At 45.0% G+C, this 22,238-nt stretch overlaps 1 protein-coding gene across 3 annotated transcripts in view; it reads right to left on the bottom strand.

Moving 5' to 3' along the window:
• Nucleotides 1–6,583: 6,583 nt before the first annotated feature.
• Nucleotides 6,584–22,238, bottom strand: part of Scg5 (secretogranin V) — a 46,373-nt gene continuing 30,718 nt past the window's right edge. For 2 of the 3 annotated variants that reach the window (XM_050132720.1, XM_050132715.1), the window contains exons 3-6: nt 21,619–21,768; nt 18,487–18,599; nt 11,242–11,295; nt 6,584–7,129 (exon numbers count right to left, since the gene is read on the bottom strand). In XM_050132720.1, coding sequence (XP_049988677.1) covers nt 7,034–7,129; nt 11,242–11,295; nt 18,487–18,599; nt 21,619–21,768 — 413 coding nt within the window. In that variant the 3' untranslated portion in view covers nt 6,584–7,033. The remainder of the gene's footprint in view (nt 7,130–11,241; nt 11,296–18,486; nt 18,600–21,618; nt 21,769–22,238) is intronic. The other variant, XM_050132727.1, reaches the window with a different exon arrangement.

The raw sequence follows: 22,238 nt of genomic DNA, 5'->3' as shown, positions 1-22,238 counted from the left end.
GAGGAACTGCTCACACCAGCCAATGGCCATGTCTAGGAGAGATTGTTTTGGTTGACGACTGAGGTGTAGTTTAGCCCATTGTGGGCAGCACCACCCCTGGGCAGGTGGGCCTGGGTTGTATAAGGAAGCTAGCTAAGATGATCAGGAAAACAGTGTTCCTCCACGGTGTCTGCTTGAGTTCCTGTCCTGACTTCCCTCAGAGATGGACTGTGTGACCTGGAAGCTTATGCAAATCATTCCTTTGGGTGTGCTTCTGGTCACAGTGTTTTATCATAGCCATAGCAACAGAGAGCGAGCTAGGACAGCCTCCCAGTCCCAGAGCACGGGTTGGCATTTAGCAGCTAGAATATGTCCTTGAAAATAACTACTTAATGAATTTGTGAAATGTAACCCGGAAAGTGGCAATAAAAGATGAAAAAGTCATCCGACACTCTGCTTCTGAGGGATGACTGTGGTTGCCAAGGGGATTTGTTAACGTGATTCTCACTTCTTGAGTCTGTAATCGTAACTGCCAATACATATATTTTCCCGTGCATATATAGCTTTGGTTTTTGCTGGGAAGAAGGTCTAGCAACAATTTCTCCCATCACACTAAATGCATCAAACACTGGCATATCCAGTCTCTTTGGATAAACTACCAGGTCTGTTTATCTCGGCCCTCCTAATAGCAACTCTTAAAAGATTTTCTTTACAACCTGAATATTGCTACACCCCAACCATGGAGAAATCCCGGCCTCATGTGATTTCACATGTTACTTATTCAAGTTACGGTCCTAGTTAGGTATCTTTGGCTTTCAATAAAGCTGCTGAATAATTTCCTAGTGCAAGCAGAGATTGCTCATTGTTTCCCGACTGCTCAGACCAGAATAATCACACAGAAACTATATTCATTACACTACTGCTTGGCCAATGACTTGGGCATACTTTTATCTAGCTCTTACGTCTTGAATTAACATATTTCTATTAATCTCTGTAACACCAAGAGGCTGTGGCTTACTGGGTAGGGTTCTGGCTTCTGTCTCCTTCAGCAGTTACATGGTGTCTCTTTGACTCTGCCTACTCTCTCTCTCTCTCTCTCTCTCTCTCTCTCTCTCTCTCTCTCTCCATATATATGGAGACAGAGAGAGAGGTATGTATGTATGTATATATGTATACCTTCCATCCTGGCTATATTCTGTTCTGCCATACGCCAAAACAGCTTAATTTATTAACCAATAAGAGCAACAAATATACAGAAGGCCATCCCACATCATCCTGGAAGCTGCCTTTGAGAGATGATTGCCACTTTTTCCTACAACCCTCCATATAAGCCTCACCATTGATTGGCCAATTTTTCCCAGTGTTTGTTTCCAGTAATTTCGAAGGCCATTGCTATAGTGCTTGATATACATTAAGGTCTCACATATACCCTGCATGATGCCCATGTGGCTTTTGGGTAATCCCATGGTCAGAGGAGCGCCAACTGATGGAAACCCACAGTGAAACCCACTGCAGAGGCTTCCTTCAGATCAGCTATCATGAAGAGCAGGATTATCAACCTGTTCACCATACACTCATGCACAGCATCCTTGAAATGCAGCAGATGGGGGTGTTTAGATGGACCTCTGCATGCCTACCTTAGAACTTTTTTCATGGGACAGTAACATTGGGAAAGGGGGCCGTGCCTCTCTTGGGCCTTTCCAAGAAAAGCCTGAGAATCATCTGCACGTCTTAAAGTCAATTTGGGAGGCCATAGCACCCTTACTTCTTTTTGCAGTGTGTGTATGTGTATGTATGTATGTTTCTGTGTACGCAGGTGCTCATGTGAATTCATGAGTGTGCTTTAAATACATGTGTTCAGGTAGGTGTATGTACACGTGTGTGCAGGTGTGTGTGAAGCTAAGGACTGTTGTCGGGTGCCTTCCACATCCCTTTCCACCATTGTCTTTAAGGCAGGGACTCTCAAGGGTCCTAGAGCTAAACTGACTAGCCAGTGACCTCCAGGGATTCAACTGGCACTGCTCCCAGCCCTAGGGTTATAGATTGCCAGCCCACCTGCTTTTACATAGGAGCTGATGACCTGAATACAGGTCCTCAGGCTTATACAGCAAATTCTTCCTACTGACTGAACAAGGTATCCCCTCAAGCCAGACCCTAGTTCTCATTTGTTTGTTTGTTTGCTTGAGACAAAGTCTTTTGCTGACCTAGAACTCACCAAATAGTCTAAGCTGGCTAGGCCACAAGCCCAGGGACCCACTTGATTTATAGTACTGGGATTACAAGCGTGCCACCATTCTGGCTGTTTAAATGTGGGTTTGGGAATGAAGCTCAGGTTTTTATGCTCCCGTGCAAGCACTTTACCCACTGAGCTGTGGAGCCCATCCCTTCTTTATGCACAGACTAAGACGATGAACTTTTTGTAAGTTTTTCAAAACATTCCTTAATGTGCATTCATTTGGCAGACAGGTATTGCTTTTGGAAGGCTCTCTGGAAGATCTCAAGCTAAAAAGAAACACAGGACAGAGTCCGTGGCCTCTAGGAGTTATAACACACAATTAATAAACAAACAGTGTTTAACAGTGAAGCACTGAGTGCTGAAAATAAGAAGATAGCAAATTCAAGAAATTAGTGAAAATGCAGAAGTCTTCAACATACCATTCTGCAGAAAAGGCTGACAATAAAGAGAAAAAGCAAAGTGACTTTCTTTGATCTAGAGCAAGACAATGAATTTTTAACGTGTTTGTAGTCAAGAAATCCCTATCCTTTCTTCCCATAAAGCAGGGTTTTCCTCTTTTCCAAACACCTCATCCTATTGGTTTCGGACACACAGCCTTGTCCTTAGAGTTTTGCATATCATTCCTCGGGCCAAAATACTCAACCATCCATGGCTCTCCTGGCTTTGAAGGTTGTCTTTCTATCATTGTAACAAATATTTGAAGACTTATATTACAAAGAGAGAAGGTTCATTTTGGTTCATTGTTTAGCTGCTGTACCCAATAACTGACTACACCCACTGCCTTGTCTTTAGCAGTATGTCGTGATGGGTGTGTGTGGCAAAGGGTATCCAAGAAGCAAAAGAGAGACAGAGAAAGAGCAGTTTCCTTGAGGGCACATTCTCAGTGACTTGAAACCTTTCCATGAGACCTCTCAAAGAGGCCTTTACCTGCTGGGTCACATCCCAATAACACGACAAGGGGAAGGAAGCTTTTGGCACAGACATTTGTCTAAACCATCATGAGCATTCAAATATCTTTCCTGATGGATTTCCTCTGAGTGGGCTACTGCTCTGTTCCTACTCCTCCGGATTCTCTTTGTCTATTTTATTTTTTTGAGATTGAGTCCCCCGCCCCCCTCTGTAGCCCAGACTGACCTGGAACTCGCAGAGGTCCTCCTGCCTCGTCCTCCCACAGTGCTGGGATTAGATGTGTAAATCCCCATGCCAAGATAAACTTCCCTTCTGCTGAGTCTTTCTTACACTTCGTGGGTGTGTTTCCTCTGTGATTTCTGCGTGTGGTCAGCCTCTACACTGGCTCTGGGATCATCTGTCATTGTGTGTCCCCCATGGCATAGTCTTGACTCATGAAACACTTGTGCGAGTCATATCTTCTTACAGAGAATTCCCAGTTATTCTCATGGTAGCCAACTTGGTGCCCAGGGAAAACCTTTTCTAATGCCTGTCTCTTCTATGTTTGGAGCAGTGTGTTGCCTTGTGGGGCAAAAACAGAAACACTGAGGCAGAGTCCTGGGCTCTCTTTGTAATCAAATATACCAATGCATGGTAAGATCCTGCTGCCCTGGGATACGTTTGTGGTGTAGAACAAGCCTGCATTTATTAAGGGTGATTTATTTTATGTATATGTGTGAATGGCTGCACTCATGCATGGCTGGTGTCTGACCACACTGCTTCAGACAACCTACACCCGTGTTTGGGGATCCCTTACTGATCATTTGGAAGGGTGTGGTGATGGGGCTGGGGTACTGAGCTGAGATTGGATAGGGAGTCACCGTAACTCTTATTTAGATCATAGTGCATTATATTTAGAAGTCGGGAGAAGTTCTTTGTCTGGAGTCTTATAATTGCATCATTATTACAAAAGTAAAACAGCACAAGAAAATAGACCTCCTGAAACCCAACAGCAGCGTTCTGTTAGCCATCCCTCTCTAATGCTGCCACCAGGAGTCAGTGGGAGGGAGAATGACCCAGCGAATGGGGTGGTTCCTCATCACTGTTCCATCCACATGAACACCCCCTGGCCCCAATGTTTGAAATAAATCCATGGTTCTTTTTATATTTTTAACAATTTTTCAAGCACACGATTGGCTTAGTGGTCGGCAGTTTCAAATTTCCTTCCTGAGAAATAAGCCTTTCTTTTATCTAAATAAGTCACTGCCACTTTCCTGGCATCTTCGAGTAGAGTCCCCCAAGACACACACCAAACCTAGACGGAGTTCTCCGCATTGCTGCATCTCAGAAACAATGTTTGTCAACCCACATTCCCTCCTGTCTTCTTCCTTTGCTTTCAGTCTCGCCAGCCCACCGGCCACCCAAGTGGACGGGGTTCATGATTAACCATACCACCCCACACCCACCTGCTATCCCCACCCGCTTACCCTTCTCCTGGAAGGATTGTGGTTCCAGAGCTCACGGTCTCATTAGTAATTTTTTGTTACCTGCTCCCCTTTTCCGGCTTCCCGATTCCTGTAAGCTCAGGCACCTGACTGCTGCGTGTTCTGTAGTAGATGCCTGGCGATACCTGTTCCCCTGGTCCCATGCCACTGCTGGATGAGCTCAGTAGCACACGCCAACGAAGCTTTGTAGCCCTGAAAGCTTTCTAAAGAGAGCAGAGAAGAAACCTTGTTCTGTTGCCTTGCGGGCTTAATGAAGGAATAGGATTCTTGATCCAAGATGGCCAGGAATGTGGGGTGGCTGATCCTGCTGCTACTTGTGTGTCAGTAATGGTGGGATGGTGGATGACTCCAGTTTTCCAAGATCATGTCACCACCAGATAGCTGCACAACTCTAATAGGACCTTAGTTTCCTGGTAGAAACACTTCAGGCTCAGAATTGATCTCTTCAGGAATCCTACATATTCTGGAGTATTTTGTATCATAGTGGCAAACACATTTTTGTATAGCCATTCCTTGAAGGTCAGCCTAATGATTCATGTAGTGGGAGGTAAGGGTAGCTTCGGCGACAAAACCTACCGCAGCAGACATTCCGCCCCAGCAGCAAGAGCCAAGGAAATTCTCTTTTAGAACCGCCCCGCTGTGCCCTCCTCTGGGGATGGGGCTTCACCAGCCCACAAACTATGTAATTATATCCAGGGGCCTTGCGTGGGCTGGTGCCATAGTCAGAGTTCGATCAGGACAATCTGCCAGTGCCTTTACAACATGTTTTCCTTCTGCCCAGTGTGCCAAACATGTTCCTGTTCGTTCTCCAAATGTCCCTGGGGTCACTACAACCACCTTCCTGATTTCAGAGATCTTTGGCTTGTAGCTCTATAGAAAGACTGATGATAGAATGGGCGGTGATGACCGTTCTCAGCCAAGGAAGAGCAACGTCTCTGCTGTAGACGTGGTCCTGGACCCACCTGGAGAAACAGACCCCTTTCAAGTCTATTAGTCTAAAGGAAGTCCCCTCGAAGTTTCCTTCTCTTTCATGAAAATCTTTTTGCCTCCTGACCACTCTGGCCCCTCTCTGCCCAATACATTTCATGTCAAACCAAATTTTGCCCCCCCCACTAAACCCTGTGGCGTATCCTTCCATGATGGCCAGGGGAAATGGTCTCCATTAATTTTTCATATCCATATGCATAAAGATTTCTACCTTATTTTCTGTATTTCCAGGCCAATGTTTACCATAATCTCGTTTTATTGTTGAGCCTTATCTTGTTGCTAGTGTGGAAAATTCAATCATATACAAGTAGAGAGGTAGAAGTACGGGAAATCCTAAGGTACATGGGATCCAGAGTCAACGGCTATCAATACGTGGCTAATCTGATTCACCTAAATCCAAAGTTTTAGCCCCAACACTATTAATGGATTGTTTGAAAGCAAATCTAAATACCATCTGTTCAACTTTCAATAGACATCTCTAAGACACAAGAGTTCTTTAAAAGGCTCCCATAAAATTTTGCAATAACCAAATTGCACCGAATACTCAGCATGACTCATGCTTCTTCAATTATCTGATAGATAGCTTAAAAAAAACTTGAATCAGGAAACAAAGAAACAGCTACACATATTTCATTTGGTTCATATTTCTCTTAAGTCCTTTAAAATTTATAGCATTTCACATATACGGGGATGGGGTGGGGGTGTTTCTTGTCCTGGAAATTCTTCCATTCTAGATTTTGCTAATTATTCCCATTTTGTGTTGACTGTTCTCAGTCCTAACACATGTGAAATGGGGATCTTCAACCTCATAGCATCAGCACTAAAATTAGACAATTAGGGCTGGAGAGGTGGCTCCGCCATTAAAGGTTAGGCGCACAGCCAAAAATAGAAAATTAGATAGTTATGCATGTCACTTTGCTGTATTAAGCAAAGAAATTGATTTTTATACTGTTACTTAAAAAGAAAAAACTTCCCAAGCCAATGCTTGCACATACATTTATTAAGAAGCAGTCAAGTGAGATGTGTCAGGCCCTCGCCTCCAGTACAAACTTCTTTATTGGTGTGTAACAAGGCCCAAGGGCTAGATACATTACATAATCAAAATCAAATGCCAGTTCTTTTACAGACTTGGCCCAAAGTGCACAACCCAAAACTGCAAGAAATCTGAGTATTTCATATCCGTGTTTTTATTATACTTGACATATACATTGTAATTGTAATGTTTCTTGCAGATCCACAACAAAAAAAAAAAACCCTCCAAAAGAAAAAGGAGCTTTTATTCTAATTTAGCAGAAAGTACAGCCACTGGTGTGGGGGCAAATGCAAGGACAGCTGCTTCCCATCCGTAATTATCTATGCAAGACACATGCTGCCACTCTTGGGGGCTCTAGTAACATGCACGTAAGTACTGCGTGGGTTTCCACCTCCAGTTTTCTCTTTATTCTGACTCCTTCTCCTCTTCTGAAAAGTGAGGGACAGATTTCTTTGCCACAACATTGTCCAGCTTCTTTCCTTGTAGATACGGATTGGTGCTCTGACCAAAAAAAAAAAAAAAAGTTTGGGCATTACACATGAACCTCAAATGTAGATATCTCACATAAGTCAAGGGGAATTGTTTTCTGACTGTTGGATTAACAGGATAATAACACAGCACTTACCATGCCCCTGCCAAATGATGGCTCCAGTGAGCTGGTTAACACTTCAGTGCCGGGGAGTGCAGTATAGTCTGACAGATTGTTACCAATAGTGTCTTTCATGTAACCATAGTGTTCTCTGTCAAATGCAATGTAACTTTTTTATTGCTATATTTAGCTTACAAGTTTGGGGTGAACTAGAAAAAATATTCTTGCTACTAACTTAGGTACCAAGTCTCGTGTGAAAGAAAATGATTGTTCTATGGTCCTATTTAAGTGGGAGGGAGACTCTGAGATGCCTTAATTAATCTATCGGAAGCATATCAGAGGAAAAGACAAATAGGGCCAAGTGGGAATTAGCATCTGAAGACTGACCCATGGCTGCACCTCTTCTAGGTGAGGCTTCTGTTAAAAACAATTCATGAAGGGATCTAGCAATCAATTCCAACCTGCCTTCAGTCAGACTTAAAAAGTGGAATAAAGCCGGGCGATGGTGGCGCATGCCTTTAATCCCAGCACTCGGGAGGCAGACGCAGGTAGATCTCTGTGAGTTCGAGACCAGCCTAGTCTACAAGAGCTAGTTCCAGGACAGGCTCCAAAGCTACAGAGAAACCCTGTCTCAAAAAACCAAAACCAAAAAAAAAAAAAAAAAAAAAAAAAAAAAAAAAAAAACCTGAAATAAAATACAAAGTCATCTGGAAGGATCTTTTATTTAGGCCTCCATATTTTGGAATTGCTTTCATTTGTTTAATGTTCTGAATGAGGCAAAGAGTTCCCACTGCTTCTCCAATAATATCCATTTTTTTTTTTGAGGTTTGGATTTGAACTGGTAACTGGAGCTGTGCAACATAATATTTAGTGAACAGGAAAATTTTCAAGCGTTTGGGAAGATAGTGGCTTACTGAAGTTGCCTTCCAGCAGCAGACCAGAAATGTAAGAAACAGGCAGAGGTTACAAATGAGGAGCAATCCAATTGCAGTGCTAAGCCCCCAGGAGTGAATAGACACAGTTCTTGTGTGGGCCTGGCCTGTGCAGTTCTCTTGCAAGGTGAGCAAGCATGTTTCAAAAGACAAGGACTAGAACCCTTGTACTTCACAGTCTGGCGTATAAAAGCATGAATCAGGAAGGACCCAGATTTATTTCATTATTATGTATACAGTGTCCTGCCTGCACGTACACAAGCAGGCCAGAAGAGGGCATTAGATCTCACTGCAGATGGTTGTGAACCACCATGTGGTTGCTGGCTAATGAACTCAGGACCTCTAGAAGAGCAGCAAGTGCACCACTTTGAATCCTCACGAACTCTGCAAAGAAGACTCACGAACAAGGGGAGGACCACAAAAAGAACTGAGTCTTTATATATTTGAAAAGAAACATGTCACAGAAAGGGATTCGAAGTGGTGCACTTTCTGTTGCGCTGCGGAGATGGCTCAGAGGTTCAGAGCCCTTGCCGGCTGTTCTTCTAGAGATCCTGAGTTAACCACATGGTGGTTGACAGCCATCTGCAGTGAGATCTAATGCCCTCTTCTGGCCTGCATGTGTACGTGCAGGCAGGACGCTGTATACATGATAATGAAATAAATCTTTAAATAAAAGATTTATTTAAAAAAAAAAAAACCAGTGTGTTTCTGTTGGAAATTGTCAACTAGTGTGGTCTGGCTCACCCTATGGAGTCATCTAAGATCCTCTGAGTAGGCAGACTTAATCTGCTTGGAAAAGGTGTATTCAATACCATTAATACTTTGCAGTTTTGCCATAGTATTGATTCTTAAAATTCTGATATGTTAAAAGAGAATATTAGATCTTCATATTTGTTAACTGCAGGACTACATAACTGATAGGCTGTTTAAGGTAATTTGTGGATTTAAAATGAGGTGGTAACAAGACACAGCCTCAGAGTTAATTTTTTTCAGAATCCACTAAAAAGTACATTGATCTTTTATTTGTGAAGTGGCTAGAAATTCAAATGGCCCAGAGTTAGGGGGGAAAAAAGTCACACAAAATAACCTGAAGATTTGATTGTAATGTTAGGGATAAACCCCTTGCTAAGAAACTTCCATGGTGCAAGACAGGCTGTCTAGACCCAGAAAATGTCAAAAGTTGGAGGAAAAGGGAAGAGGGAGATGCCAAGGCCAAGCCTGGGCACTTTTGGATGAATGTTCAATTATCGAATCAAGTGCTTTGATTTAAGTGTGCTCTGAAGGACTGGCAATGGTTATACATTGTGGTCGTCCATGGCAACTTAGAGATGACTATACTCATCTGACAACCGGGAGCATAGCTTGTCCTCTCAACCCCCAGAAGATGGTGAAATTTCCTGCAGTAATCCATAATTCTTCAAATAAGTGAGCTATGCTTTCATTATACTGGTTTGTGCTCCAGAGAGGGTGGTTAAGGTCTCCAAGCTGGAGCAGCAGCTGAGGTGATGGGGACTTCTACTTCCTCGTCAGTTTAGAGGAGCCCAGGGCAAAAGGAATGAGCTTGGGCTTGATAGAAGTCTGGGAATAGAAGGAACCTGAAAGCCTGGGTCACATAAAGTCAAGTAAATAACTCATTTTTCTAAAGTCTAAGCCTTGTCTATGTCGAAGAAGTTGAGGCCAAAAAAAAAATTTCATAAGATATGTCTTAGCCAGAACTTTGTGTTTTGGTAATCACTGGTCTCATGGAAATATGATCTAAAGTCAACCCAAGTTCCTCAAAGTCATGGCAGAAGGGATGGTGGACCAACAAGTAGAGAAAATTAAAACTACATGCAGTTATTCATTTGGGGTCAGTCATTGGCCTTATTTGGAAATGTCCTTGCTGTACCATGGGGGCTATTCAAGCCATCTTCCTGGTAAATCATGTGTATTCTGAGCTCCTAGAATAGAATTTCTTGATGTTCTCTCAAGAACACATTACACCCTTCCTGCCACCATCTGCCATTGGAAGCCGTAATCACCAAGAGAAACCCTAATAACCCTGTTTATTCTCCCAAAGGAAATCTGTTTCCAGATTTAACAGCGTTCTGCTTTTCGCATAGGAAATTGTGGGTCTTCTGTGTTTGTCAGGCAACCCGGGGCCTTCTGATTAATACCGAGGCCAGAAACTCCACACTTCTTAAAACATTTTCTGGGTGGACTTGGTGAAGCTCTTCAGATTGGCCACAATTGCCACTATCTAGATTCCCAATTTCTCCCAAGGTCCAGGTACTCGCTATTCCAAACAAACGGTCAGTGGCCTTGGGCATACAGGTTGGTTTATATATTTTAAGTAAAATAATGACTTTGTATGTATGTATGTATCCTGTTTGGTCAGATAAATAAGGCCAGTGTTCAGATCCTTCTGTCCAGTAAGGTACCAGCAGAACAGTAGGATGGACATTGATCTGTTAAGTCTCAGGGCTATAACATGCATTGGAAACCCAATATGACCTTGACGTTCAGATTTATTCCAAGCAACACCATATAAGAAGTAGCAAAACGAAAACCTAAGAGACCAAAGGCCATCTTGGACAGTCCTTCCAATGAGAAATAACTAAGCCTTGCTAGACTTGGCAGTCTGCAAACGAGACAGGAGGCATGCATGCTCTACCACCGTGGCTAGGTCAATAAGAAAAACATGTAGAAGAAATTCAAAATGACAGCCTGCAGTATGTACTTTCACACTTTATGATGTCTGTCATGTGATCTACATAACTGACGCAGATGTGTGAGCCATTTTCCTCCACTGGCTTCAGAGTATTTGAGGAAAATCATGCCCTCAAATCCTCTCTGCCCACTCGTACCCTCCCTGGGTGGGTTGCTACTCATTGCTGGTCAGAAGGGAAGTAGTGAGTGTTCCATAAAAACCATGCCACCCCAGAAACCAAGGGTACATCTGCTAGGTGTGGCCCCTGCCACGCAGGACTTCTGTTCTGCTCTCTGGGGGTGCACTCGAAGTGATTCTGACACTTTCCCCAAACCGAACGCTTCAATTGCCCCGCTCAGAAACATGAAATGCCCCAGCACCATTGGGCCCTTGTGTGACTTACCCTCCGCTTCCGCCTCTGCCCTCCCTTCATCTTCTCATAAAGGAGTTTCTTATTCTGGGGAGGAGAGAAAAGAAAACACAAACGCACAAGTATGGATTGAATTTGGTGACTGTCTATTTTAAAGCCACACTTGGTGTGTTCCCTGGATATTTGCATACACATATTTTGGAAACAGAGCGAGATGAAAGGCATGTCGTGTCAGAACGAGAGACCACAAGAGAAAAGCTGGTGACTGTGGCGCTTTTCACAAAGTCCTCTGCACAGCCTCGAGGCACAGAGTGTCACCAACGATCTCATAAACAGGGAGAAAAGGCATGCTAGAATGCCAGCGTGTGGGACGCTCATCCCCTCACTTTGAACCGTCTCTTTTTAAAATAAATAACTTTATCTCGGGATCTGATTCCCTTTTTATGCAGTACACACATGTCTGCTCTCTGGAGCAGTGTCCGGCCGTTAACAACAATCCTCTGTGTAAATAAATGAGACACCAACTTCGGCAGCCATCCCTCCCCTCCCTGGCTCAAGTTAGTGCCCCCATCGAGCCAATCACAGAACCATTTGCTCTATAACATTTTTAATAGAGTGAACCTTTTAAAAACTGCCAAAGAAACTTCTTGGCAGAAAGGAGAGCTATGTTGTGTGCATGTGTGTGTGTGCGTGTGTGTGTGTGCATGCACGTGTGTGTGTGTGTGTGTGTGTACACATGCATGCACGAGTGCATGTGTATGGGGAGACGCTTCTCTGTACCACAGTTTGTATAAGTGTTTCCACACACTGCTGTGTTTCAAGCACACGGTGGATTTAAATGAGCTCTGGACTATCAGACACATGCTCAACACATTTCCCTCTAGTTGAGACGATAAAAGACAGAACACTTAACCTGGATGTGGATCCAGAGAAAGGGATTTGGGTGTTTCGCTTGTGTTCTTTTTTTTTTTTTCAAATTATAATGAAAACTAATGTATAAAAAGAGACCATTCATCTTGCTGTAACTGCAATAGCCTAACACTGACTTCTAGCAAAAAGAGTTCTGGCAAAGAACAAGTTTATATACCATTTGTATCCTCTGAGCTGTTTGGTTATTGACAAATATTTAAATGGTAGATTTGAAAATGAAAATGACAAGTGCCAAGAATGAGCATCATCATTTTCCTGTTCATGATCACCTACAACCTGCCATTTACAACGGGCATTTCTGCCCAACCTCAAATATCCAGGGGCGGGGTGTGTGCCAGGAGCAGCACCATCACGGCCAGAAAACACAGGCACTGCCCAGAGCCCCTGTCTTTGGCTCTCTTGGGGCATGGATCAAGCAACTATCAGGAGGGAGAAAAGGCAGGTCTGCTGACCGTTCCCTCGAGAAATGAGAATATTGTAGTCGGCCTCAACTTCAGTGTCTGGATGTAAACAAACAACTCTGATGCACATAGGATGTTCGGGGTGCTCGTTCCAAGCTGGAAAAGAGGTTGGCGCGTAAAGGGGCTGAGGATAGTGACTGCTCACACATGCCTTCTTCATCTGGCTGCACTGGAGGGAGAACAGAGGAGCCTGCTAGCTGGTACAGCGTAGGCCACTGCCCAGCAGTCCGGACACAGCCCCAGCAATGCTGCAAATGGCATGAAGACAGAAACATCCCCTTTTGGATCTTGGGGGAAATTACAACGACAAGTACAGAAGGTTTGAAAATCTCAGTCTCAAGATGGCCCCTGCTTCTCTGGAGAGTTAAGGCCAAGGACGGCATGTTCATGGCCCTAGTCCCTCCATGGTGACTGTGCCTGGGCTTTCTTCATTAACTCTGCGTCAGCATGGATTTGATGGCGGGATTGGCAGGTGTAAAGCGAATTTTAAAAAAGTATGCAAAATGAACAAAAATAAATCAGCCACCTTCTCTGACACCATTTGTTAGTTCCTTGGGGAGGGGTGGCCTAATCTCCAGGAGGACAGCTGGTGTAAGTTCATTAAAGGACTCTCTATTATGCCATCAAGATTTTGGACAACTCAGTTCCATTCCAAAAGGGCCCTGTGGGATGGATATCTTCTTGAAGAACTGTCTGATCCTAGGCGAGGCTATAGAAAGCACCAGGATTAGTGACGCTAAGTATCTGATTGGCCATGAAAGTAAGGATGTTTAAACAAGAGCTAGAGTTGGGTCCAAAGGAAGGAAAAGCCAGCTTAGAAAACTTCCTACTGGTCAAATGCAGGACATTTTGAATATCAAACCTAGTAACAATAAATCTATAGAGGTGCCAAATAAATAAGCAAGTTTATAAACAAGAAAGGAAGAAGTGGAAGCCCCTTATGGGAGTAGGGACGCAAATAGAGAAAGAACAAGGGAGTAAAGCGTAGAATTCTGCAACTGCCAGGGTTCTAATTGATTCTGGTAAATACTATCAGCGAATGGAAACATATTGGTTAACAGTTTCACCGAGATCAGACTATTGATAGCCTCAAAGTACTTTTCCACACATTAACTATTAATTTCAAATAGAAAATTATTTTATACCAGAGAAACATGGATGCCACTTCATTAAAGGGAGCGAAGTTAGCACTAACAGCAGACAAACTGACACCACGCGCCCCCCCCCCCAGGGTGCAAAGGGCTAAGAATATACACAGACAGCATGACTGGGGAGAAGCTTTACAAGTTGACCTTGTGGACACAGAGAGGCTATGTGGCTATCAGAGCTGGGGAAGGGGAGGGCGATGAAGAGAGCATGGTGACAACCCGGGGGTGCATTCGTTAAAGGGGTAATAACCGCAAGGGCCCTTTAGCACATCGGAACGGCCATTTTAACAATTACCATATATTTTAGGACAGTCGAGAGTACTCCGAACGTTTTCAACACAAAGATGAGAACAAAGGAGCTGGTGAGATCACTCAGCAGTTGTGAGCGCCGGTTGCTCCTCCAGAGGACCCAGGTTCCATTCCCAGCATCCCATATGGCAGCATACAACTGTCTCTAACTCTCCAATTCAGGGAACCCAAAGCTCTCTTTTTGGCTCCCTGCATATTGCATATACATGATGCACAGACATACCTGGAGACATAGCACCCATACATGTAAAGTAAAATAATAAAAAAATTTAAATAAATGAATACAGTCTGAGGTTATGAATACGCCAATCAGCCGTATCTGCTCATCGTACAGTGGGCGCCTGCATTGGCAGGCCACACTGTAGTCTATAAATATGTACAATTATCATGTGCCAAGTCAAAGAAGAAATGAAAATCATTGCTCAGGTCTAATAACATGGAGACCTAAGGCAAACCAGACCTGGTGAGTACTCCATAATTTAAACTTGGCATGGGCATGCAAGATCAACGAAGTTGGAGAGGGACCTTGCTCTTCCTCTTTCCCATGGTGCAGCTCGGGCTCTGGTCAAATATTGGTGAAGGTTGTACAAAGCACTGGGAGAGGAGAAACATTTGTTTTTCTGACACACAATGAACACTCAGCAGTAAGTGTGTTAAGTGCAAAGGCTGATACCAGCCTTTGGCCATAGGCCTTGAGGACTGTAGGTGAATGGGGGAGGGGGTTGATATCAGCCTTGGACCATAGACCCTCAGGACTGTGGGGAAGGCAACCAGTCCTAGGCTAGGACTAAGTAGATCACTTTATGAGGGATGAGTCATGAAGAGATGCCCATATTTACAGGGTTTATAAAGATGGGGTTCAGTAGTTCTGTCAATCACAATCTGTTATCGAGCAGGCTACCCAGATCCCCGCTTGCATCTGCTCCTCTATACCTTAAGAGTGATGAGGCTGGGCAGGCTGGATGAGATGTCGGAGGTAAAGCCTTGGCCCCGTGTCTGACATGTAACATGAGCTCCATAAACATTATGATTTCCTACTATATGGTGATTATTGGTGTCTTCCCACTACCCACCGCAGGGCCCAGAAGTTACATGGTGCATATTTAATAAATGTGTCTTGATGCGGCAACAAGGAAAGAGTCATGCAGGAAACAAGACAGACGCCGATATTTGTAATATGTGAATCATGGCTACAGATGCAACTCAGCTCCAGATGATATATAAAAAAACAAAACAGGGAGGTGGTACCCTCGAGGAAGGAAGCAAGGGGACTTGTGTGTTGTGCTGTGCAGTTTGTTTGGGAGATAACGGCTTTGCAAGTTGAAAGGCTAGTTGTGCTACAGAAGGGCTTGAGCCTCTTCTTCTATGTAAACACCCAGGCTGCTTTGTGGATCCCCACTTTAAAAAAGCAAGAGACGCTCAGTTCACACTTCCACGCAAAGATCAAGCAAACACTGTTTTACTGCGAGGTGGTAATGGGAAAATAAACAAGGAAACTGAAGTTTAAACAAACACATGATTAGAGCTGATACGAGGCATAAATGTCATTCCTTGGCCATTGATCTGTTAGAGCACATTTTATACTTGGTCTTAAATTCTAGTCTTCAGCTCTGATGTGGACAATGAATACGAGTGATTGAGAAGCACGAGGCAGTGTTCCGAGGAGGAAGAGGGCACGAGTAAAAGGGGATGTGGGTGGAATTTAGAGGGAGCGTCTGAAGAAGAGGATGTGGTGGCCGAGCCTTTAATCCCAGCACCCCTGAGGCAGAGGCAGGTGGAGTTCTGTGAGTTGAGATCTAGGCCAGCCTGGTTTACATAGTGAGTTCCAGGACAGTCAGAGCTACGTAGAAAGACTCTGCCTCTAAACAACCAAACAAGCAAACAAAATAAATGCTGGAAAGAAAAGCTACCCTCTCTTCCACCTCATCACAGTTTCAGACAACGGGCTCTGCCCACACTCAGACATTTTCCCAGTTTCCTTTCTTCTTCTTCTTCTTCTCCTCAGGTCCAGGCTGTCAGTTAGCCATGCCCCTCCCCTAGCGTTTCAATACTCGCTTTCCTTAGTACCTCAACTGCGAAAATCAGCCTCGCTGGCCCTGCATCGTCTCCTGCCTTTGGGGCCTGGCCTTGTACTGTGTCCATGCAACACTTGAGCTAATCTTATCCTCAAGCCTTTCGAGGCATGTCCCATTTCGAGACGGCACACCTGTCGAAAGCACAGAGCCGCTTCTTGGTGAACACTGCAGACTGATCACCCGGCACCGTATCTAAAACACAGCAGGTTCAGAACCCGCTGGCTCCCTTCTAAACCTGGCCCTTGCTACTGCTTGGCCATACCTTGCCCATCTTCTTTGGGTCCTCTCCCACCACTCCTCATGATCATCTGTCCTTTCCTTGCTCGCTCCTCCTTACTCCTTTAAGCCAGCACACAAATGCATAAATGCATCTCCTGCTCGCTTCTCTCTTCCTAAAGTGCCTCACAGGTAGCGTTTATATTATCCCTTTCGTATAGACTGTCTATCTGCTCTCCCTCCCTCCAGCTCAGGCTGTGTCTCTTCCATTCTGTTTACTCTATTCTCTTTGAAATGATGCAAACGCTTATCTTCATCACTCCATTGAGGACCAACATAAACGGGATTACACTTTTACTCTCTCCATTCCCCTTCCGTCTTTAGTCTCCCTCTGCTTTGTCTCTTACTATTTCTTTGGGATATAGGACATTTTTTTTAAAATAATATTCAAGCTGTTATTTTTCTGTCTGTTTAAACTGTACCAGTCGGAGAAGGTTGGAAAGTAGGTTCTCCCTAACAGAACTGTAGGTGTGGGGGAGGATAGAGAGCAAGAGGGAGAGAGAGAGAGAAAGAGGGGGGAAGAGGGCGAAAAGGAACGATACACATTATAGATGCAAGCTCGACTCAGAATGCTGCTTTCCTGCCTTTCGCGGTTGGAATTGTATTTTGTAGGCAGGGGGAACTCAACTGACTCAGTGCAACACGAAGAAAGATGCCAGGGAAAAAAAATTGAAAGTGGTTATCAATGAGGATAAATTTCTTTCTCCAAAGCAATGCAGAAAGGAAGGGAGAAGTTTATTTTCACGGTTTAAGTGTGCCTTGCGACACAATGAACAGCGTCGTTAGCACTGACGTGAGAAGGGGCTATGAGGTCAGAGGGCTTAGGTCACGTGGAGTATTTTGGAGGGAACACTCCTCATTCACTCATTCCACAGATGCCCTGACCGCCTGCTTTCAAATGTGGATTTACAGTGCTCGGCACTTCCCCATCTTTCTCATTATGGCTTCAGCATGGGATTGCACAGAGCCAACCACGGGTACCCAGACACCGCCCCGTTCAGTTTTAATCTTCCTTGACTCATTGTTCCAGCCTGTTGGGATCTCCTTGAATCCCAACTCCGGTCCTCTGGTGTTCTCGATTCTGACACTTTGTGTCAACTGCTGAGAATCTGGGAAGTACATGATCTGTGTTTTTATTGTGGTCATTGACAAAGACGTGGAGTGGGGTAGCACTCAGACGTGCAGGGTACCCCGTACCATTCCCTCCCCTCCTGACACAGATTCTTCAATAGGCTCTCCTTCGGTGATGTTCTGTTGACTTGGCTGTATCTCTTCATCTCCTCCAAAGGGAGATCATAAAAGATCTTGTCAACTACTTCGATGAAGTCCAAGCGCACCATGCCCACTTCATTTCCCTCACTAAGTTGGCACACTGATACATAACGCTGGCAAGGGAATAATATGAGCAGATCGACAAAACTTGTTTTTAGCACACCAGTGCCAAGTGGCCGTGATTTCTCTTTCCAAGTGCTTATAAAACAACACCCTTCATTGACAGTTACCCGTGGTTGCATGCAACTGACAGCAAGCTCACAGCCACACATCTGGAGATTGTCTTTTTCCCCACAAAGCGCGCGTGCGTGCGTGCATGCGTGTGTGTGTGTGTGTGTGTGTGTGTGTGTGTGTGTGTTTCCAACTCTGGATGTCTTTACTTCCTTGATTCTGCAGAGATAAGCACAGATCATCTCCCTTAGTCTAGAAATCAACTTTACAGATTTTCCCAGTGTCTTTTGCTTTGAAAGGGTCTTTTCCTTTTCCCGGAGTCCTACTGAGTGGCATCAAACATTGGTAACACGTGAGGATGTTATGACTCGGACCATGGAGGAGAGCAGAGTAGAAACCCCTGGGGAGTGTATGGTCCGGGTTGCTGTCTCTTTCCTGTAATCAGTACACTGCTCCGTAGACACCCAAGTGTGGTCTGGAATAATAATTGCACGGAGTCCCCCTCAGCCAGAGATTTCTGAGGAATCAACTCCTAAACAATTTTTCCTCCTTCCCCCATGTGTACGTTCATCTCTGGTATCCCTAACCCCAAGAGATCAGCGTGAACCTTCTACCAGCTGCTGGAAACGCACTTACCCACTTGCCCAAGCCTGGGTAGTCATGCTCTGGATCAAACAGGTGCTGGTTTAACTGGAATTCTCGGCTGAATTCTGCAGTGTCAGGGGCATTTTCTAGGCATCCGTCATCTGCTGTGGACAAAGGTTTTTGAGAAATGACCAACACATTTGTTGTTATTCTAAACGTTAACTTATCAGAAACAACTCGACACACACAGGTCATAGTCTGTTCGTATCAGACACTCTGAATCACGTTCCCTCTGGGTTCTAATCCCCTCTGTCACGAGAAAACACTCCAGGAGGAAAGACCTGTTGGCTGCCCTCCAAACCCACTTCCCCCTTCTCCTTGGCACACAGCAAGACTAATTGTCCAGCTTTTCTTTACAATGAGGTGGAGTCATTTGCCTGAGCCCACGCCAATAGGATGTAGGGAGAAGAGATAGAGTCCACTTCCAGGTCTGTCCTCAAAAACCTTCTAGGGATAGTCTACTTTCCCCAAACTCTACCCCATCTGCTGGTATGGGCATCAAGAGTCAAGAAAGCAGAACCATCTATTTCTGTCATTTCCTGACCTCCCTGGGATAGGACTTCACATCCGTGAGAAACAAGTTTCTATCGTGAAGAACCTCTAGAATGTTTCGTTTGCTTTAACCTCAGGTGTTTCTTGTTGCTTCCTTCGAAAAGGTCTTTTCCTTTTCCCAGAGTCCTACTGAGTGGCATGAAGTGCTGATAACACATGAGGATGCTATGACTCAGACCGTGGAGGAGAGCGGAGTAGAAGCCCTGGGGAGTGTATGGTCCGGGTTGCTGTCTCTTTCCCTGCAATCAGTACACTGCTCCGTAGACACACGAATGTGGTCTGGAATAATAATTGCATGGACCTCTGCTTCTCTCTGGTGATGTCTTTAGGAACCACTCTATGCCTTCAGACAGGTCTTGGCACCGTGTTTTATAGCAGCAGTGATTTGTGTTTTAGAAGAGAAGCTTAAGAACCAAATCCCAGCTCTTGTGTGATCTGTAGGTTCAGTTTTTTAGGGTTAACCTGGCTTTTCTAAGTCTGTTTACTCACCTATGAGATACAAATAAGCAAATATTTACCGAGTTGCCCTAAGAAATGAAGGTGGCCATGCGTGGTACCATTGGCACATGGGAGGTTTGCGGTATAATTAAAGCCCCTCTTGGACACCTCCCTTTAAGTGAAAGTTTATTCCAACATAGCTCCCTTTTTCGCTGCTGTTTATTTTGCTTCTGTTTTGATTTTTCTCTCACGGAGGGCCTCATCTGTGCCTCAAACTCATACTCTTCCTGTTACTGCCTGCTGAGAGCTGGGATTACAGGGCTGTACGGCTGTGATGGTTCACGGAAGTATACATGCTTTCTAACAAACTAAAGCAAGCAAGTTATCTTTCCTGGCTTCTCTTTTTCTATAAGATCGATGATCTCTAGATATAATCCCCTAAAAGTGAGCTTTGAAAACTTCCTGCTTCCAATGTATTTTAGACAAACAGCATCTTTAACAAGAGGAGCAGCAGGGGCAGGCGTTGCATCTCAATGGTTGAATGTGTGTGTAAGACCCTGGATTCCAGTCCCAGCATCATAAAACAAGGTGGAGAAGCAGAGAGGGAGAAACGGAGGCTGGGGAATTTTTTTGCAGGACCAGGGTAGGAAAGAAGTCCCACCCCCAGCTTGTTTCAAAGGGATAATGACCTGTCAGTCAGTACTGAAAGGAGAACTGTTCACAATTAGAGAGGCTGTCTAGCCCTTGGGATAGAACTGAAATCTTCAGACACACAGTGTCTTAGCACCGGGAAGCTAGTGTGGAAGTTATTAGTTTTCCAAACAATTCCCAGTGTGACTCCCCACTTCTCGCTGAGCCATTTCTAATGTCTTTATCATGTGGGAAAGGGACACCAAGCAGGATGTCCGAGTGCAGCAGCAGTTTTGCCAACTTTTGGTAACTATTTATCAAGGACCTCGAGATGGAGCTGTAGTGATAAAGCCTTGCTGGGGCCCAGGCTAAGATTTGGGGAACTGAAAATGTACTCTAGAAGTCACCGTCTAGCCCTGCAGTCAAGAGCTGGGTTCTAGGAGCTGCACTGCTCTGTGCAGGGGGATGGGTGGTGACGCAGACAAGAGCAGGGCCCGGGCAAGTCAGGGTTCTATTCTGTGTCACTCAACTGTTCTGCTCTGTATCACGCATGATTCTTTGTAAGGGGGTCTGAAGAGATTCTTCTCCGAGGGTAGCTAACGTTAGCAAATGACTTCTATTTCCAGATTGCCAGTTGTGTCAGGAAAACAATATGGAGTCTGGAATGATAGCAAAGGCCAAAGCAGGTTTCTGAGGCCGCGTCTAGCACTGGGAGCTCAGGCACCTCGGTCAGCTCATGCTGGCTGCTCTTCTCTCGGTGTCCTAAGGTGTCACACAAATCTCGCATGGGATAACCCGGAACGACACTGAACATTTCTTTAAGACATTATGTGTGTGTGTGTGTGTGTGTGTGTGTGTGTGTGTGTGTGTGTGTGTTGTGTCTCTATCAATGAGGAGACCAAACCCTAAAGCAGTGAAATACTGTGTGGGTAACCCTGGGGTGCAAATCTCTTGGCTCACACTCTGGGTCTCCTTCTCTCATCTTCTAAAAGTAGGTTTCAAGCATCAGTGTGCTCCAAGGCTGGTCACTACACAGACGGCTCAGTCCCAGACTGCGTGTGTCTCATTCAGTAAGTCTGATTCAGCCCAAGGATGTGCGTTTCTAGCAAGTTCTCAAGTTATGCTGCTGCTGCTGGCCAGGGACCCTACTCTAAGGGCATCTGTGCTACATTCTCTCCTATCAACTTTTCCAGACCCCCACACTCTGAGCTAGTCTTTCTTCCTACCCATCCAAAACCCTACAAGCAAGTAAAAGGTGGCTGACGGGCTTGATACCAGCCAGTGACTAAGGGTTTCCTGTCATCCGGGGCCAGCCTCCCCACACTGACTCAGTAGTATTCAACTCCCATGCTGCCCCACCCAACATGGGAGCTCCATGCTTCAGGGAAGAGAGAGGCCTCACCCCAAATAAAAAGAGGAGCATTCTTCAGAGGGAGCCCACATTGTCGCTGGGGTCAGAATTTCCAGTTACCTCCCATTATAACCCAAGGCCTTGTTCCTTACCAGTTTTCCCAAGAGGACAGGGATTTGGAGGGTCTGGGTAGCCTTGATCCTCACTGAAGTCCTTAGGAATGTTGTCGCCAGTCAACTCTGCCACTATGTTAGGGATGTTGCCAAAAGGACCCAGGTGCTGAAGACCCTCGTGAGCTCCACCTGCAGCGGGAGGAAACATCGTTAAACGGGCATTTACTCAGCAGACCACACAGGCAAAGCACTGGACTTAGAGAGCAAGGGAAACACATCAAGTGGTTCCTGCCATCTTGAGGTTCGGGGTTTAGCTGCAGAAACGGACACACCGTGTACATCGGTCATTTCCTCAGAACGTGAACAGTGCACAACTGTCACAGAAATGTTAAAACAGCATCATGGAGCTTGGCGGAGAGACGGTTCCCTTTAGCTGGTGAGGCGAGTGGGTTTCTGGATGCTCACATAAGTGAGCAGGGCTGTGGAAGTTGTGTACGGGCTTGAGTAGGAGGGAGGGGACACATGAGGGGGCAATTGTCACGGAGATCTGATAGATGAAAAGAACATACAGGGAGGAAATTAGAGAAAAAAAACTCACTAACGTCCTGCCACCCCAACTTAACAACTGAAAATTTGATGGCTCCAACTATTCTTTTCTG

The sequence above is a fragment of the Alexandromys fortis genome, unplaced genomic scaffold, assembly GCF_014885135.2.
Source record: "Alexandromys fortis isolate MF-2015 unplaced genomic scaffold, M_Fortis_MF-2015_v1.1 scaffold_6, whole genome shotgun sequence".
In the NCBI taxonomy this organism is placed as follows: Eukaryota; Metazoa; Chordata; class Mammalia; order Rodentia; family Cricetidae; genus Alexandromys; species Alexandromys fortis.
The sequence above is the reverse complement of the archived record's forward strand: the minus strand, read 5'-3'. Positions and strand labels throughout refer to the sequence as shown.